The following is a 21,215-nucleotide window of genomic DNA, read 5'->3' as shown; positions in this document are numbered from 1 at the left end:
CTCACTAAACCCACGGGATACATAATCCTTTTCAACACTGTCGACAACCATTCAAGTCCCTTTTATTTGGATTATGTACAAATGAAACCTTAACATAAGGGCTCTATTTATAAGAGGCCAAATATCCTAATTATTATAAGAAAACAATATTGTAATCCTTATAAGACAACAACATCCTACTGCCTGTAGGAATTTGTAATAGTGTTGAAAAATCATTTTCTTCATAGGACATGTGTTTTTCCTGTTTTGGCTCCATAATCCCAACAATCTCCCACTTGGAGACAAAGCGACAATTCTCTGCCTCCCACTGCATCAACAGTGTTCCATCATCTTGACACCCTCTGTCAAGGCACAGTTCTGACTCCTATATCAACGAACTGATTAATACTGCTTGGCCCTACCCAAGCATCTGTTTGTGATTGCCCCGAGACTGAGCAATCTACGTGGTCTTGTCCCCCAGACTTAGAGACATAGCCACGTACTCCTACTTGATCTAAGTAGTCCCTATTACTTCCTTTCTCGATCGAACCCAACGACCTCTGAAGGAAGATTCCCATAATGACTTGGCGTTCCCACCCAAGTCTGTCGCCACACTAGAAACAAAACTCGTATCCTTCAATGCACTAATTCGCCTATGCGACTTCACCAGCTCGCTTGAACGTCTGACAGCTGAGGTATGAACTCGATGACTTATCAAATTCCTGTTTCCCTTTTCTGTACTTCTCAACTGTTTTACTTGAGCTGATGGCAGATTATTTTGATCTGTTCTGGCCATCAATGCTGCTGGTCCTCTAAGGTCTCGCCCTAAACCATCTGCAGTTACTCTGTGCATCGTCTGTCTCAGTGAACCCTTGGCAACCCCAAATTCTGACACATTAGATCTCTTGTGGCCTGTTGCCACCACCCTGGATTCCCTCTTAAGCTTCCAGCAACCCCCACTAAACTCATTGTTGTAGCCATCGTCATCTAGCTTCTCTGCGGATAACAAATTAAATCTGAAGCTAGGAATATACCTAACACCTCGTAGCACCAACTCGTCCCCTTTGCCTGTCTTCAAACAAACATCTCCAATTCCTCTCACCTTGGAGATACTCTCATTCCCCATCTTCACTGAGCCATAATCACCTATAGTAAGAGATGAGAACCAACGTCTGTCTGAAGCAACGTGCGCGGATGCTGCAGTGTCAACCACCCACTGATCTACAGATATGTTCCTCTGAACACAAGCTAGAAACTCTTCAATCCGTTCTTCTTCTGTTACAACATTTGCTGTAGTGTTCCCCTTCTCAAGATCTTCTTTAAACTTCCTGCAAAAGCGTTTAATGTATCTCTTCTTGTGGCAGTAATAACACTCTACTTCTCCACTGGAACTCCCACTACCCCTACTATATCTCTGCTGCTGTTTCCCATTGTAACTCATCTTTGCCTTCCCTTTGTTCTGAGCTACCAAAGCTGATTCAACCTCGGTTTCTGCCCCTGAAGTAGATGCAGACATTTTCCCTAATTTTCTCCGGGCTTCCTCAGATACGGCGGCATCACAAATAGCTGTAAATTTCAAGCTATTTTCCCCTAGCGAATTCGACACCACGGTCTTTATTGTCTCCCAATTGTTAGGCAAAGACGTCAACAAGCTCATAGCTTTCACCTCCTCGTCAATCTTGACACCCATCCCTTCTAACTTGTTCAAGATATCAGTGAGTTCATTAATGTGAGAATTCACCGAAGTTCCCTCCTCCATGTGGATATTAAAATACTTCGTCCATAGAAGTATTTTTGTGTTAGCAGAAGGTTTTTCATACCTGTCTTGCAAGTCCTTCAACAAATCTTTCGCTGTAGTCTCTTTCGCCACCAAACTACAAACATTCATTGATAACGCCATTCTAATGTTGGCAACGGCCTGCTCATCCATCTCATTCCAATCCTTGTCTACCATCCCTATGGTCTCTCTCCCAAAGTCTTGTGTATCTTCTTGCATGTAAGAAGATCCTTTACCTGGATCTTCCAAAAACTGAAATTCTCTCCATTGAACTTCAGGACCCCTTCATAATAATAGTGTGCTTGATATCTATCACCCATGATGCTGCAACCTTACAGCTCTGATACCACTTGTTGGGAAATTGAAGACCCTGAATAATTTCATCTTCCACAGAAATTTCCAAACACAACCAAAATATATGAAAATAGGAAGAAAACTGTAAAAGCACAAGAATAACGACATAGCAAATTATACTGGTTCACCATTAAGGGCTACGTCCAGTCTTCCACTCACATGTGGGTAATTCACTAATAATTGTTTAAAGATTAGAATACAAAACTCTCCCCAAAAATATCCCCTAGAGGTCCCAACAAAAGTCCTCTAGCTTCTAAGTATTATAACACACTATACTTAGGTACAGGAATGAAAAACACTCACTAAACCCACTGGATACAGAATCCTTTTCAACACTGCCCACAACCACTCAAGTCCCTTTTATTTGGATTATGTACAAATGAAACCTTAGCGTAAGGGCTCTATTTATAAGAGGCCAAATATCCTAATTATTATAGGAAAACAATATTGTAATCCTTATAAGGCAACAACATCCTACTGCCTGTAGGAATTTGTAATAGTGTTGAAAAATCATTTTCTTCATAGGACGTGTTTTTCCTGTTTTGACTCCATAATCCCAACAAATAAGCAGGTTCGTTGATCAGTGCCTTTCAAGGGAATTGGGAGATGAATTGGACGCTACTTGGAATGAATCTCTGAACCTATGGTACTTGTGGAGATCGGTCTAACTATACATAAGTTGAAAATTTTGGTGAACAAACAAATAACATGGCATTGCTTGTTAATCTTGACCTCCTAGAAGAAAAAAGGAAAACTTTTTGACCCTACAACGTAAAGTACACGATACCACAACTCAAGAGTCAAACCTTAGAGATTCAAAGTTGGAGATCTTGGACTACATAAAAGAGCTACAAAATTTCAAAGCCTTAGCTTTGATATAGGAAGGCTCGTATAGGAGGAGAGAGGTCAAATGTAATGCTCCATAGTTTTTTTTAATGTATTTTAGTAGTTTAAATTTAAATATTGATAGATTATATAAACTTTACTTAAAGGTGGTAAGCTTAGATGTTTTCTTTTAAATTACCTAAAAAGAAAAGGAAAAATATTAATAATTAATAAAATTTAAAGAGAACATATATATATATATTAAAAAAATAAAATAATAAAAAAAGAAGAAGAAGGTTATGCCATGTAGAATTAAAGAAAAAAAAATTAAACCAATACAACTTTGACAAAGTCAAAATTGAGGGGGTTTGTTTACAAGATTGAAAAGCTTTTTTTTTTTTGCGTTCTTCTTGTTTTGCCAGTGCGCCACACTCCCATCTTATCTTCATTCTTATTCTTGCATGGTTAATTCAATTATGTTTTCCTCTCAAGCACGAAGTCGGTAATTGAAATTGCTCCTCGTCAATAAGCTACAACAAATTTCTGGTTTGATATTCTCCTCCAACTATTTGTCCTCTTAAATTACAAATCAGGATTCGAAAATTTTATTTATTTTGTTTTAATTTTCTTTTTTTATGAATTGATTTAGGTTGAGCCAAAAAGCTTTGGTAGATTGATCCAATAATCATTTTTGGTTTTGCTATTGAAGTAAGTGGTTCTTCTTTCGAAATGCTTAGGGCTAGGTTCGAAATTTTATATGATGTTTGTAATGACTATACGATAGATGTTGTTTGTGAATGAAATATTATGTGAAAATTATTGTGCTGCATTACATAATGTTCAATTATGGGACCTCATGCATGATCATGAATGTGAAAATGTTTTTTTTTAATATTAAAAGTTTGTGGAAAACTATCCTACTGTAATACACAGACAAGACTGAAATCGAGGACTTAGCTGAGTGAGACTTGGCTCTACTGACTAGGTGCCAACTACCATCAGTTGGGTAGAGTCTCTCAGTAAACCCAACTATGTACCATAATGGAGTTGGTATCGTCTGTGTAAGGTTGGGTTAATTGCTCACATTGGTCAAAAGGAAAATAATTTGACTGATAAAGATTTAGGTCCCACGTATTCATGTTACCTTATGTATGTGTATGTATATCTGACCCCGTTAGTTAGGAAACTTTCTTGGTATTTTTAATACTCACCACTTTCCTCCTTTTCTAGGGATTAACAAAGACACAAGGGCGAGTACTGAACCAGTATATATAATCTGATGTGTCGTTTATCTTGTGCTTTATAATTTTTCTTTCTATTTGCATATAGTGGTTGTGTTTGGATATTTTTTGTGGAAGAGAGAATTATATAGGACCGTTAATTTCCCAACAAGTGGTATAAGAGTTGTAGGGTTTGCAGAACAAAGGGGAGGCAAAGATGAATTACAATGGGAAGCAGCAGCAAAAATATAATAGGATAGTGGGAGTTCCAGTGAGGAAGTGGAGTGTTATTACTGCCATAAGAAGGGACACGTTAAACACTTTTGTAGAAAGTTCAAAGAAGATTTTGAGAAGGGGAATAATTCTACAAACGTTGAAATAGGAGAAGAACGAATTGAAGAATTTCTGGCTTGTGTTCAGAGGAATATATCTGTAGACCATTGGGTTGTTGACACTACAGCATCACTGCATGTTGCTTCAGACAGACGTTGGTTCTCATCTCTTACTACAGGTGATTATGGCTCAGTGAGAATAGGAAAGTGTCGTATATTTGGTTAAGGAAAGGGACAATCTATTATATATAGGTGAAGAAAATTATCTCCATTCCTATTTTGAGGACAAAACCAAAAGAAAAAACTTATGAGGGTTACAGCAACCCATACATGTATTTGTTTTTAACATTATATTAGAAAAGTGAAAATGTAGAATGGTTTGAAAGGGTAGCTGTTAAAGCAATACTATGAAAGCCACAAGTCTCGAGAGGGAGGGATGAAAAAGTAGAGATAAGTCCATCCAAATTAATAATTTAAGACAGAAAATACAAATCAATATATATTGATCTCATGATCAGATAGCGTGTGAATGGGTTGACTATTATTTCTATTTTCTATATATATTAATTAATTGATGAAAATAAAGTCAAAGCTGGCATGAATATTGGACTGCTTCTTCTTGAACAATTTGGGTGTGGCCATTAATTAATGACACTGGCTTTGGGTGCTACGGTTTATGGATGAGAAAATGACCCAATTTAAAGCCCTCTCTCAACCGTTTGCTTTTTCTGTCTATAAAACGAGTCCCTCACTTCTCATCCAATCATCCAAACCCCAACTCTACCTCTACTCCACTCCTCAATGGCTTCCAAGATTCTCTTTCTTGTGCTTCTTTCTGCTTTTCTCTGCACCACTTCTTGGGCTCGAAAGCTCACTACTACCTCTTTTCACGACCAGAAATTCTTCCACCGTCCCGGATTTGGCGGTGGTGGAGGCGGTGGAGGGTTCGGCGGAGGCGGCGGTGGAGGGCTAGGCGGTGGTTTTGGTGGAGGATCTGGATTTGGCGGAGGCGCTGGCGGTGGTGCCGGTGGTGGTGCTGGAGGTGGGTTCGGAGGAGGAGGTGGCGGTGGACTAGGAGGAGGTGGTGGCATTGGTGGCGGAGCTGGTGGCGGGTTCGGAGGAGGGGCCGGTGCAGGAGGAGGACTTGGTGGTGGCGGTGGAGCTGGAGGAGGTGGAGGTTTTGGTGGCGGCAGCGGAGGTGGACTTGGGGGTGGCAGTGGGTTCGGAGGAGGCGCCGGTGCCGGAGGTGGATTTGGAGGTGGAATACTTCCTTGAAGAACAAAATTTTACTACAAAGGAAAACAGTGACCTCTAAGTTGTATCGTGTTTGTTGTTTGAAAAACGTTAATTTCATATGCTTAAGTATTGTATTCTATTTTCACCCACTATTTCTCATATTTCTAATTTTAATTTCATCCGAAGAAAAAAGTGAGATTTTAAAATTTGAATTTTGATTCTCACAGTTCATTTATGGAGAAAGAGAGGGCAAAATGTCAGTTGTGTTCAAAGTTTATCATTCTCTTGACTCTGATTGGATTACCAATGATGAAACCCTAGTTTCAAATTTAAGGACTCCACATAGCAATTAATATCTTTTCGGCTATGGTCAAATTCGCATGCATATTTATTAATATAATAAATTTAATCTCTCCAATAAATAATAGCACCTAGGGTGTTCGTGCACTCTGAGATTTGGGGATTGACATCCAAAAATCAACTTCGAGCCCTCCTATGTCCAGAATTAAAAAAAAAAAAAAATCCTTCCAATAAATAAAAGATGCAAAAGTTAGCTTATTAAGGGGGCGTCAATAATAACATTTTTAAATTATTTTTCTTGCTTTTATTACTACTATTATTATTGTTGAATTTTGTTGTGAATTATCAGACTTACAAAATTACTTGGATATGTAAGCTAGAGCAATAAAAATTCGGAGGACGAGGCCAAAATTTTAGATCCTTATTTTTCTTATATATATAATTTTCCAATTTTAAAAATTAGGAGGGTACTAACAAAGTCTAAACTATTTTATATATATTTTAAATAATATGACAAACTAAGACGACGTATCAATTGTCCCTCCTGTATTACTCAGCTTCACTTCGTTAGAGTAATAATAAGTATTTTTGGGCTTCATCAACCTTTACCTATTCTCAAATTTCTTTGAAAATCTTTTAGTGATCTTATTGAAGGTTTTTCTTGCTCAAAAGGCAAGGATAGGACATTGGTTCTTGTGGATTGTTTAACTAAAACTTCCAACATGGTACTAGGCCGGGAAATTAAGGTACTGAACTTTCATCGACACATATTGATATTTCCATCGATATTTTTATATGTCTAGATTTGACATCAACACAAGGGATGAATCGAAATTTTTATTATACTGTTAAAAAATTGACAAAATATAAAAAATATATCATTAAAATATTATTAATTATATGGACATAATAATAATGATAAGAATTTTAAATTCATAAAATTGAGAACATGCAATAACAACAATAAATTATATTGGGTGAACTAAAATGATAATCGATTTTGGATGGAACACAAGGAAGAGGAAGCAACAATTTCCACTATTTCACATTGAGGGCAAGATGAAACTTTTGTGCCAAATCCTCCCACTTGTTTCACTTAGGTGACTACGAAGAGATCATACGAGTCTAAGAGAGATTTTATGTGTGAGACTGATTTGTATGAGAGAGATTTTATGTGTGAGACAGATTTGTATGGGCATTAGTTGAGTCCTTAATTTGTGTGGTAGGAAAATTATTGAACTACGTGTTAGCCATATTAAGTAGGGGCAACAGTAGGAATGACCAAAATAGATACGACCTTTTAAAAAATGGTCAAACGTATTACATATTGCATAAATGACTAAGTGAAGATTTTTTTGGAACGCTGAATAATATTTTAGACAAATATACGTTCCGTACAAATTAGGTATATGTACTTAATTTTAAGGATTTCAAACCACTAAAATCTCATTTAAAAATTATATTAGAAAAAATAAACCTTAACTATAGAGAATCAATTGTAACTTATTGAACAATAAAATTTAAACACTCAAATCTATTTAAAAATTGATGCTCTATATTTTGAAATCAAAATTTGAAAGTAGATAAATAAAGAAATATTAAAATTTTGTTAATGTAGATTCTAAAATTTACTAGTTTTTCTAACCTTTAAAATTTAAAATTTCTAGGTTGGAGGGGTAAATATGAGTATTGAGCGGGGGACAGTCAATCAATACGACATATTTACTTAGTATCTATTTTCTTTATTTTGTTAGATTAATCATGAACCTGATTAGCTAAATCTACTTGTTTAAGGATTGATGTAGTCATTGACATTTATGGATTGATTAATTGATTTTCTTGATTGAATGCATTTGATTATTCTATTTATGTTTCTCTTTACTTCATGCATTTAATCTACTGGCCACAGATTAATTGATCTTAGACTTAAAATCTTACGCTCGGGAGAGGTAGCTGAGAGTTGAGAACTAAGATTCATAATTGAAATGGTTTTAAGATCGGGAGATTTACAATTCCTTTAGAGGTCATTAAGAGATTTGTTCGTTACAATCTGTACTTATTACAAAACTAGATAGGGATATTGGTTTAGTAATTTAATAAGGAGACTTGGCTTGCGTTCGGAAGAGGCACTTGAGATTTGAGAGCTTTTGGCCTATAGTATTGGTAATCTGTTCAATCTTGATTAATTAAATAATTAGTTCATAAATTCAATCTGTGAAATCTATTTTCTAAGATCGTTCTTCCCATTGATTTTACATTCTTTAATAGTTTATGTTGATTTACTTTAATCATATTCCAACATTCCAATTTGAATTTCTAAATAAAATTGGGCAAAAGTATTTGTGTTATTTGAGGTGATTTAGAGACCCAATATTGAGGATGGTATCGATATTTGCTTATCAACTATATTAAAACTTGATCCGTACACTTGCGGTTATCAAATTCTGCAACACTAATCATACAATTTAAACTATTAAAATACCTTATAAGAATACGAGGTGTTACAATCTCCCTACCTTAAGGAATTTCATCCTCGAAAGTTGCTAGTCTTGAAAAAGTTCGGGATACCTAGCATTCATTTCATCTTCCCGTTCCCACATTGCTTCCTCAAGCTGGTGATTTTGCCAAAGAATTTTACTAGAGCTATTTCAAAAATTTGTCTTCGTTTCTCTTCCTAATTGAAGTTCTCACTCAAATACAATGGCTTGTGGTCAATTATGTGAGATGGATCCCCTATGTATTTCCTTAGCATGAACACATGAAAGAAAGTCTGAACTGTTGAGAGAGAATACAGTAAAGTCAATCGATAAGCTATAGGGCCAATCCACTCCAAAACTTCAAATGGTCCAGTAAAGCGTGGACTAAGTTTCCCTTTTTTTCCAAACCTCAAAACTCTTCTCACAGGAGCTACCTTAAGAAATACATGATCACCTACTAAAAACTCTAGGTCTTTTTGTCTTGTATCAACATAACTTTTCTATCTACTATGCGCTGTTTGCATTCTTGCTATAATTTTTTGAATAACTTCGTTTGTGATCTGGACCAACTCGAGTCCTAACAACCAGTGCTCACTTACCTCATCCCAATAAATAGGAGACCTCCACTTCTTTCCATAAATAGCTTCATATGGTGCCATGCATGTAGTTGTTTGCTAACTGTTGTTATAAGTAAACTCTATTAGATGCAAATGAGTGTCCCAGCTTCCTCCAAAATCCAACATAGAAGCTCGCAACATATCTTCTAAGGTTTGGTTCAACCTCTCAGTTTGATCATCCGTTTGTGCATGAAAGGCTATACTGAGTTCCAAACGAGTACCTAAGGCTTTCTGTAAACTTCGCCTAAAGTTGGATGTGAAACGAGGATCTCTATCAAAGACAATCGAAACTTGCACCTCATGCAATCTCACTATCTCCTCTAGATACAACTGTACCCACCTTTCTACATGGTAAGTAGAATTTCCAGGAAAGAAATGCGCTCACTTCGTGAGTTTGACAATAATGACTCATATTACGATGTAGCCCTTAGCTATCCTAGGCAACCCTGTAATGAAATCCATAGATATGTATTCTCATTTCCACTCTGGCACACTCAATAGTTGGAACAAACCTGTTGGTTTCCGTCTTAGCACCTTCACCTACTACTAAACCAAACATTTACTTACAAAGTCTGCTATATCTTTCTTCATGTTATGCCAGCAATAATATTGCCTTAGTCTTGATACTTCTTAATTTGTACTTCCAGGATGTATCAAGAATGGATAACTTTGGGCTTCAATCAAAAACTCATTCTTGAGGTCGACATCTTTAATCACACACAGATGCCCTTGATATAGAAGTTTAAAGTCTGAAGAAATTGAGAACTCATTTATTTGCCCTGACTCTACTTGACGAAAATTATTCACAAGATTTGGATCTCCCTTTTGAGCGTCAATAATTTTTTGTCTCAAAGTTGGCTTAACTAACAACTGCACCAACGGTGTAGTAACCTCACCCACTACAACTATTATCTCCGCACATTCCAAATCATGAAGTATATGGGTCTGGGTGGTGATCAAGGCTGATGTGTGGGCTGTCTTCCTACTTAAGGCATCTACAACTACGTTTGCTTTACTTGGATGGTACAAAATTTCATAGTCATAATCTTTCACTAACTCAGGCCACCTTCGTTGTCTCATATTTAACTCCTTCTAGTGAAAAAGTACTTTAAGCTTTTATGGTCTGTAAAGATTTAAATTCTTTCTATATAGGCAATAGTCTCCAAATTTTCAAACCAAAGACCACTGCTGCTAACTCCAAATCGTGGGTAGGATAATTTCGTTCATGGTTCTTTAATTGACGAGAGGCATAAGCAATAACTTTACCACGTTGCATCAAAACACAACCTAGCCCCTTCTTAGAAGCATTGCTGTATAACGAAATCTTCTATTCCATCTGGCACATTATGCACTGGAACTGAAACCAGCTTCTACTTGTTGGAAACTTGACTCACAAGCTTCACTCCGAACAAACGAGTTGCCCTTCCGAGTTAATTGAGTTAGAGGTGTGACTATGCTTGATAAATCCTGCACAAATCAAAGGTAATAACCTGCTAGTCCCAAAAAAGTACGTACCTCACTGACAGTAGATAGACGACACCAATTGGTCATTACTCCCACCTTTGCTCGATCTACTGCAACTTTGTCTTTTAACACCATATGTCCAGAAGGACACCTGCTGCGACCAAAACTCACATTTAGTGATTTTGGCATATAACTTATTCACTCTTAGAGTTGTCAACACTCGCCTAAGGTGTTCCTCATGTTCTGTGTTCGTTTTAGAATAAACTAAAATATCGTCAATGAAAACAATCACGAAGGTATCGAGAAACTCCTTAAAAACTCAGTTCATTAAATCCATGAAAACTGCTGGTGCATTTGTCAGTCCAAAAGACACTACAATGAATTCATAATACCCATACCTAGACCTGAAAGCCGTTTTTGGGATATCTTCCTTTTTTATTTTCAACTGGTGATATCCTGATCGCAAGTCGATCTTGGAAAACACAATTGCTCCTTGAAGTTGATCAAAGAGATCATCGATCCGAGGTAGAGGGTACTTATTCTTTATCGCCACCTTGTTCAGTTCTCTATAGTCGATACATAGTTGCATTGACCTATCTTTCTTCTTCACAAACAAAATTGGTGCACCCCACGGAGAAACACTACGAATTATGAAGCCTTTATCCAATAATTCCTATATTTTTGCCTTGAGCTCTTTCAACTCCATTAGTGCCATTCTATGGAGCCTTAGAGATGAGAGTTGTCCCTAGTTCAAGTTCGATGCTGAAATCCACCTTTCGAATTGGTGGTAATCCTGGAAGATCCTCAGGGAACACATCTACGAAGTCCCTAACCACGAATACTAAAGCCACTGTAACCGTAGTACATCTAGTGTCAACCACACTAGCCAGCAAGCCCCATGCTCCTTAATTGATCAACTTCTTTGCTTTCAACGCTTAGACCATTGTAAGAATGACTTAGAATGAAATCCCTTAAATTTTAAGCTTGTCCTCGACGGTTGTTTAAAAATGACTTCTTTATGATAACAGTCAACGTTTGCATGTTTGCGGCCAACCATTCTATACCAAGGATAATATCAAAATCACTCATATCCAAGACTATTAGTGTCACATCCAATAAGTGATCTGATACCAACACTTGACAGCCTTTTACTGTCTCACTAGATAACATAATCACCTCTGTTGGGGTGGAAACTGACATGTATCCCAACAGTTCCAACTCTAACTTAGCTTGATTCACAAATGAGACAAATATAAAAGAGCGTGTAGAACCTGAATCAAACAATACCAACGCATAGTGATCAAGAATAGGGAGCCTACTTGTCACTATGACAGTTGAGTTCTCAGCTTCCTAACATGTAGTGGCGAACACCTTGACATGCTATCGACTTAAATTTCCTGTAGTTGCATGGTTTTAATTCAAGAGTTGGTTTGCACCACTAGCAGTATTTCTTTGAGGGAATTTAATGCCACATGCCCCTCCTGGCCACATTTAAAACATACCTTGGTTCTCGATAAACATCACCCCCAATGACACTTCCCACAAGTACTGCATACTGGTTTTTCATAATTAGGGCCTTGTTGTAAGTTCGGTTGTTGTCTTCGAACTTGAGCCTGGTTCATCTTGTTAGAAGTACACTGATATTAGTGTAAGTTTAACGATGTATCATCAAATTTTCTCTTTTGTCCTGAGGATGACCCTGATTTAGGAGGCATTTGGAATCCATTTGCTGAATGGTTGTCAATCAATACAGTCGCTCGAAGTGTTGTAGCATAGTCTGGTGGAAAAAGAGTAGCTACAAAGCCTCGAATCTCATCCTTCAAACCCATAATAAATTGTTCACTCTTCTTGGCCTTTGTATCTACCAACTCAGAGGTAATACATGACAATTTTGTGAATTCCCTCTCATATTTGTCACTCATCTATTGCCTTGCTTCAAGTTCGAATCCGCTTGTTTCCTAAACCGGGTGATCGTTGGGTAATATTGTTGAAAGAAAGCCTCCTTGAACTGCAACCATGTGACCGGGCCTCCACTCACATCAATAGACCTCTTGGCACACTCCCACCACAAAAAGGCATCATCTTTCAGCATAAAGACTACACACTGCACTTTTTGTTCCTCCGGACACCTCATGTAATGAGAGATAGTCTCTATCGATGACAACCAAGCCTCTGCCAACGTCAAATCTACAGATAGTCCATCAAAAGAGTGAGTGTCGTACTTCTTAAAATCTCGTAGATATTTAGCCTTTGTTGACATGCTCCCTTGATCCTGAGCCAACTAAGTCATTTGGTTGTAGACTATCGTTTGAAACAGTGTTTGGAAAGTCTCCATCATTAAAGACGACGCTATAGTAGGCTCTAACTGTCCAGAAGTTTGACCCATTGGTGGATTCTCCATCTGACCAGGAAGTTGAACCATTGGTGGAATTTCCGTCTGACTAGGAGATTGAACCACTGTCTCAAGGTTTGCACCTCCACCAAGCCCACCCAGTCTCATAGATCTTCTTTTACGTGGAGTAATCTAATAACCATAACAGGGATAACTTAGTCTACTATCACAACCATAAAACATCAAAGATATCACAAAGCAACATAGTCTTGTCTACTTCTTATGCATGCTACACTTTTCATTTAAAACAAAATAATAATAATAATAATAATGTTCAAACATAAGACATACCTGGTGGTGACACAGTGTTTGCGTGCGTGACCATTGTGACACATTAGTGTTTCCGATGTAAGCAAGTCTACAAGATCATTAACTTGGGCTCTGATACCAACTGTAACGACTCGACTTTTTTGTTTGGACTTGGACTAACTAGGGATGTTACCATATGCATGCTTTCAACATTTTAAATTCTAAAAAAAATGGCAATAAATAAGTATGTCATAACAAAAATGCCATAACTTACAAAAGTTAGAAAACTTTATTTAGGATCCCATAAAAAACAAAATGAACCGGTTCCTATTAAAAGTTAAATTGTGAACGAAAAGAAAAAAAAACATCATCTCCAAATTCTAACACTTGAAACATAAGTTGACATGGAATGTAGAAATAAAAATAATGTTGACGTAGTCCCCATGGCGCACTCAGCAACATCCTGTCACTCGCCTGATATGTTCTTGCCATTACCTAAATAATACTCAGTAAGTAACCCAGTTAACGTAGTCAGACATGCATACACACATAAATTACCATCAGTTAATAACATAATCATGTGGGACCAAAATCTTTATCAGTCAATATCATTTTCCTTTTCATTTTCCTTTTTGGCCAATGTGGACAATTAACACATCCTTGCATATATAATACCGATTTCATTATGGTATATAGGTGGGTTTTCTGGAAGGCTCTACCCTAACTGATGGTAGTTGACACACAGTCAGTAGAGCCATGTCTCACCCATCTAGGTCCTCAATTTTAGTCTCAGTCTATGCACAAATATTTTTTAAAAAATACAGATGAGTGGTTACCACAAACGTATATAAAAACAACATTTACACATTTATTATCATGCATGACGTCTCATAATTAAATATTTTGTAATGCAGCACAACAATTCCACATAACCATCAATTCACAAACAACATTCATGACATAGCTATTCAAAACATCATATAAAATTTACAACCTAGCCCTAAAGTCATTCCGAAAGTAGATTCACTTACCTCGACAGCAACCAAACGAAAACTTTGAATGAAATTAAAAGTCTGTAATTGAACCTAAATCAAGTACTCACAAGTAAACGAGGGTAATTGTATAGATCTTTACGTCTAACTTAAAGAATTTAATACTTGATTCGAAAGGTTAGCAAAATTTGTTGCCATTGGAGGTTGTCAAAGAATCACCAAGTACGTGGATTTGTGGTAGCAAATAAACTGAACAAATTGGAGACTTGTTGGCTTGTGTGGAAGAATAAATTTTGAATGATTTGGTGTTTCAAATTGAGGAGGCAGGCTTTAGGTTTAGGTTTTCTCTTTTTTTTTTTTTTTTTTTTCCCTTCCTTTCTTTTGTTTCCCTTTTATTTTGTATATAAGAGTTTTATTATTAATCTCTCTTTTCTTAAAAAAAAAAAAAAAAAAAAAACCAACCACGTTAGCACTTAAATAAATAACTTTATTTTACTCTTTTTTTTCACTTCCTTTTTTTCTTTTTTTCTTTCTTCTTTTTTCTTTAAAAAAAACATGCTTAAGAAAATCTCCAACATCAACAAAATTTAAAAAATTTAACTATATCTAACCATGCAATTTAAACTATTAACATACCTTATAAGAATACGGGGGTTACAGAGAGCAATATGAACGTAGGCCACTCGAACATTTTATGATTTCAACATGGTTATAGCAGAACGAAAAATTGAAGTAGAGAAATTTTAGTTGTGTCATATTTCAGATGCTCCACACTGTAGGCAATTCTACGGGCATGCTTCCTAAGACCCCATCTTCAGTTTAGATACTTACTGAAGTTGAGTGTTTCGTTTAAAATTCAAGATGTATCCAAAAAAGTATTGCGGCTGAAGTTATTCCCTTATTCGTTGCGGGATAGTACTTGAAATTGGTTAAACTCTTTACCTGCAGAATTCATTACATCCTGGGGTGATTTAGCCGATAAATTTTTTATGTACTTCTCCCCATGCAAGAATGCAAATTCAGAAGTGAAATAAATAATTTCCAGCAAAATGCAAAGGAAACAATGAGTGAATAATGGGAAAGATTTAAACGGTCATTAGGAGGATGCCCACATCATGGCTTGCCCAAGTGCCTTTAGATTGAAACTTATTATAATTGGCTTAATGAGGTAACAAGATTAGTAGTAGATAGGTCGACAAATACAGCTTTGTTATTTAAATCATACAATCAGGCCTTTGATATTCTCAGAGAATATAATTTCGCCCAACAACTATTGATGGTCAGAATTCAAGAGTTGCAGTTCGAAAGAACTTGAAAAAAATACATGAGCATGATGTACTAACATCGATTAATCCCGAGATTTGGAGCATCACTTGCTACACTGGTGTCAGTAATGTACAGGCTATTTCATGTTCTTACAGTGAGGGTGAGCATTAATTTAATTCATGTCCAGGAAACCCATCCTTAGTGTTTTGTTTGGGGAATCCTAATGGAAACATAAACAACCCCTATGCTAACACTTATAATACGAGGTAGAGGCAACACCCTAACTTTGATGGTGGGGGAGGGGGATAAAGGAAATCAAGCACAACAAAATGCAAATAAGTTTGAGCAGAACGGAAAATTCCAAATGATTTTTCAGGACCAAACAAATAGCAAGGTACAAAGGTAGTAGCAAGTTCCTCTAATTCGATGGAGAGCATGATAAAGGAATATTTGTCGAAGAATAATGTTTTTATACAAAACCAAATAGTTGCGATCTAGAATCAGGCAGTGTCATTGAGGAAATTTATTTTTCCTCGTTCCAGATGGAGTATAATGAGCCTTTTTTTTTTTACCTTTTCCTCTTTAGTTTCGGTTTTGTCGTCTACTATAAGTAGAGATAGATGGGCCTTTGAGAGATGTACAAATAAGAGTCATGAGAAATTCATAAAAAGGACAGAGTTTGAGAGCTCAGTACTTGCATAGCCCTTTAGAGAGCTTGAAAGATCTTCTAGAGTGGTTTATGAGCGTTTTTTGTGTGAGGGAAAACTGAGTAGAATCATTATAAAGAGTTTGAAAAATCTTGGGAGATTATCCCTTACATTTTAGTGGAGCCTACACGATAGTAGAGAATTGGACATAGCCCACATTGAGTGAACTAGTATAAATACGACGTTTAATTTTCTTCTCCATAATCTCTATTTATTGTTGTCATTTAGAAGTTTAAGGTTGATTTATCTATTCTTTTAAGAAATAAGTTCCCATTTAAACTTTGAATTCCGCTTTAATTGGAACCGGAACCTAATCTAGGATCAGCTAACAAATATCATGTGCATTTGTCATTGAGATAATTATTAGTTTATTGCATTATTTTCCTAACACAGGAAAAAGTCATAGACTGCTCTCACTATCACAAAGAGGGTCACATTTACAAATAATAGAATGAGAGATAATAAAAGGAAGAGAGAGGTGAGCAGAATTAACCTAAGAGAGGGTTGTAATACCGTTGAGGTCTCTATGGTCAGTGAGTACCAAGAGGACAAACCTAGATTTTACATTCAGGTTGTTATTTCTATATAACTTACTATACAGATAATTGGTTAGAAGACTTCCAAGAAAATGAGCGAAGGTAAAGTCTTGAGGCATAAGCATTTTGAGCTCTGATACCATATTAATATTCATGGATTCCATCTCAAAACCAATTGGCAATGAGAGGAGTAGTCCATGTCTATTATAAACCCATGAAAGGTCTCTTTTCTTTTCAATATATGATCCTTAACAGATTCAACTAAAGGGAAAACCTAGATGGGTTATTTTGCAATACACGAGGTTGAAACACACCCCACAAGTTTGATAACTGATCAAACTGGAATGTTTTTTCGCAATGCATGTTAATCAAGCTATATGTACCAAGAATAGACCGCAGAGAGTTTGCACTTGATGGGATGAGAAAACTGTCCATTTCTATTAAATTCATTGTCAAATGTTGTCTTAAAAGACTACAAAAGTGGATAGAATACTCACTATATATTCGAGATCGAAACACTACACAATTTTTTGTTTTGCTCGATTTTTAGACTTATATTTTTGGACTTTAAGTACTTAATTTACCTACTTAAATTGTGGTCAGATTTGGGTAATTTCACGGCTTAATTTGACATTTATATAGTATAATCTTGAACATTTTGGTAGTTTAATTTTATTGGGTTCATTGGTTGGTTTGGGAGTATTTTCTTAATTTAGTTTTGAGGACATAATCAATCCTATTTATTCAAGGTTTACTTTGATGGGATTTAAAGTTTAAGATTAAGATTCAACAAATTTTATAGTGGTAAATCAAAAGAATGAATTTTCTTTCTTCTTTTTCTCCTCCTCCTCCTGTGTTTTTTTTAATCTAGAAACCAAAAAAAAAAAAACCTTTATGGTACAATTATATTCAGAGTTTTAAATTTTTGTATTTATTAAAGAAGTTAAATATTTTTTATTCAATCAATTGAAAAATGAAGATCTTTTTGGTAATGTTTTTGTTTCTGGTTTATCTTGTTGTTTATCGTTTGTTGTTTTTCGTTTCTTCTTTTTCAATCAAGAAAAAACGTAATTGCACTTAGTAACTTTTTCTTATTTTTTGTTTGCTGTTGTCTAAAATTTTAAATTAAAAGTTTTAGATGAAAATTAATTTTTCAAATTAAATATTCGAAGTTTTGATGTTATATTTATTTCTTGATATTTATTATGCATTTTATAAGTCAATAATGGTAAAAGAGTACTTTTATCTGTTTCGAGGAGGAAAAAAATTGAATTAGGAGACAACAAACTTGATTTTTGTTGTTTATAAAATTTCTACATAATTTTAAAAGAGTTCCTTAAAAATGGGAAACGAGAAGCCAGTACACTTACAAAACACTTATGTTTATCATAAATTGAAAATAAAAAACAAAAAACTAAAATGTTACCAAATGAGGCGAAAATGTGTGAATACAAATTTTTTTTTTCTTGTTTCTAGATTCACGGGGTTATGTGATCCAAATAATGGAAATTCTAGAAACAACGTTTATGTTTTCAGTGTTTTCATATTTTAAATTTTAAAATGCAGAATTATATTAAAAATATACATCTTTTCTGATAAATATATTATTTCAAATGATATATTCTTTTATTAGGTTAAAATGAATGATGTATTCTTTTATTATGTTAAAATTAAAATTAAAATAGGTAAAATATAATAACCTTATAAATTATATAATGTTTATAAAATGATAATTATACAAAATTTATTAAATATGTTAATAATTGCAAGGCCGTCCATCACTCCTTGTTGGCTTTTCCATAGTATTACTTTCAACGATCCATTCAGTACAAGAATTTTAATTTTAGGACAAGAATTTTAATTTTTGCGGGAAAAAAAAATGTGGATGAAAATTCAAATGCATTGGCAAAAGTAATTTGTGGTGACGAAACTCAAATTTCGTTTTCATGACTCGAAATGAAATTCAATTTCGCCGACAGAAGTCTTATGGATGAAATTTGAATTTTGGTGACCATGACTCGCGATGAAAGCATAAGTCATATCAAAATTTATTTCATCTAAAAAATTTATGTGAAATACGGGATTTTAATGCGACGTTTCTTTTTCGTGAAATTAACTACGACCAAATTAGGGACATTTGTCGCCGAAAATTTTTCATCGAGAAAGATGTTTAATAATTAAAATGCAGCGTTGAATAAAAACAATAACAAAATTAGAGACATCCACTAACTTAGGTTTGGGAGAGGTATTGAAGAATTAAGGATTCTTGATCTATAGAATTAACTGTTGATTAGTCTTAAGTGATTAATTAGTTGTTCATCTATTTAATAGGTGAAATAAAATTTTCAGATTTTTTCAATATTGTTGTATTTTTATTTACTTTGATATATTCTTCCATTCGAATTTAATTGTCTAAATAAAATTTAATGATGGTATATGTGGCACTTAAGTTAGTCTGAAAATAAATCTAAAAGTGGATATATCGATAGTCACTTACCAATTATTAGAATTTGACTCCTACTCTTGCGGTGGTAAATAAATGAATTGACAATAAGTTTTAAGTAAATTAATAATGTTTCTCGTAAGCCTTCTAAATCCATATTCCACAAGTAAAGGTGGATATATCTGATAGTCACTTACCAACTAAGCTCATTGAGAAATTTCTGGTATGCCTCCGCCCAACCATGTCGGCCTCTCGACTTTCTATTGCAATTGGCCCATTGAGTTTTCAACGTCACGGACTTCATTGCTTACGTTTTTAATAACCCACCAAAACTAAAATTACTATAGAAACATCGCTCCAATTTGAGGTTTTTGAGATGCTATTCAACAGTAAAAAAGGTTAAAAAAATGTCACAAAAGGTAAAGAAAAGAATGTATTTTTTTTTGGAGAAAAATGAAACATTTTCGAACTTTTAGTGACGCTTTTTAACCGTCACAAATTGTTTGAAAAAAAAAAATTGTGATGTTTTTTAGTGTCGTGCGTTTTAGCAGGAAAAGACAGAGTTTTCTGAATCTTTTACTTTTGGTGACATTTTTTCAACCGTCACAAAAAATTAGAACAAAACACGTTTTTCATGACATTTAAAAAGACAGAGGGAGGGTTAGTTTTTGGCGTTAGAACAAAACGTCACGAAAGGGAGAGTTGATTTTTGGCCGAAAAAAGATGGAGTTCTCCGGATTTTTGACTTTTTGTGACGTTTAAAACGTCACAAAAAGTTTGAAAACTACATTTTTCGTGAAATTTTTTGATCGTGTCATGAAAAGGTGAAGCACGTTTTTGACGAACAAAGATAGAGTTTTTCGAATTTTTTGACTTTTAATGATGTTTTTTAAATCTCACTAAAATAATTGAAAAACTACATTTTTCGTGACATTTTTTAAACGTCACAAAAGGGTGATGCGTGTTTTTTTGTGATAAAAGATAAAACTATATTTTAAAGCCAAATAATGACATATATGTATTAAAACTTTTAATAGGGAGGAATCCATCATTTCAACCAATGTTGATATATTTAATAAAAGTAGAGTTTTTCCAACCTACTTGAGTTGAGAACTTAGGAGACATATGCCTTAACCAATTAAATTATACTCAAATTAATTAATAAAAGGTGATTTGTGACTTTGTGGGCCACTATATAGTATATATATTGTCACATGTCATTGCTCATATATATTCATGAAAGAGAAAAGTTCCAACTTTTTTAATGGGGAAGCAAGGGGGCAGGTTGACAAATGCATGTTCATATTTACCAAATTTCCAGATTTGAATTTCATAAAGAAAAAATAAAAATAAAAATAAAAACAAAAAATTGGCAGATATGTAAGAAGAAAAAGGCAATATTAATAAATGTGGCAGTAATGTATTGTCCACCATTTTCTTTGACAAATTAACAGTTAGCTGTATGGTCCATGCATTTATTATGGGAACATAATTAAGTCTTTCTTTCTTGTGAAATTCAACTTGAATCTTCCTATACTTGATTCATATATGTAAAGCTTCTTTTATAGCATACTCACCTAATTTAATCCTCACCGTTTTAAATTTTTTAAATCAATTTCCTATGCGATAATGTTTTAAATTAATGGTGAAATGTGTCATATAATACACATTATTAAGTGAATGTTTCTTTTAATTTAAGAATAATACTTATCTCGTGACTGTCAAAATCGAAGCATAGCACAACAGGTTAAGGTACCTACTACGAATTTCTGCAATGGGTAGGATATTGTTGTCTTATAATTATTATAATATTGTTTTCCTATAAGGGTCAGAATATTTAACTTGTTATAAATAGAGATGTTATGTTAAAGTTTTATTGTACAGATCAATCTAGAGAATACAAATAAAAGAGACTTCAATAGTTGGGAGTAATGTGTGAAAAATGTCTGTATCCCGTAGATTTAGTGAGAGTATTTTCAATTGTGTAGTCCTAAGTAGCCATTGTTAGGATACTTAAAATCAAAATAGTCATTGTATAGCGATATCTTG

General features: G+C 34.8%; 1 protein-coding gene and 1 non-coding gene across 2 annotated transcripts; one reads left to right on the top strand and one right to left on the bottom strand.

The window, feature by feature from the left end:
• Window positions 1–5,233: 5,233 nt before the first annotated feature.
• Window positions 5,234–6,026, top strand: LOC148208539 (uncharacterized). Its single transcript, XM_088118945.1, has one exon. The coding sequence runs from the start codon at window positions 5,289–5,291 to the stop codon at window positions 5,760–5,762; it is 474 nt and encodes a 157-aa protein (XP_087975071.1). The 5' UTR covers window positions 5,234–5,288; the 3' UTR covers window positions 5,763–6,026.
• A 9,203-nt stretch (window positions 6,027–15,229) lies between these two features.
• On the bottom strand, window positions 15,230–15,336 carry LOC148208538 (small nucleolar RNA R71). The gene has a single exon (XR_015788625.1). It is a non-coding gene; the product is annotated as a small nucleolar RNA R71 (small nucleolar RNA).
• Between the last annotated feature and the right edge of the window lie 5,879 nt (window positions 15,337–21,215).

Source organism: Momordica charantia, assembly GCF_013281855.1.
Source record: "Momordica charantia cultivar OHB3-1 chromosome 10 unlocalized genomic scaffold, Mcharantia_2.0 BLBB01000010.1, whole genome shotgun sequence".
NCBI lineage: Eukaryota > Viridiplantae > Streptophyta > Magnoliopsida > Cucurbitales > Cucurbitaceae > Momordica > Momordica charantia.
The sequence above is the reverse complement of the archived record's forward strand: the minus strand, read 5'-3'. Positions and strand labels throughout refer to the sequence as shown.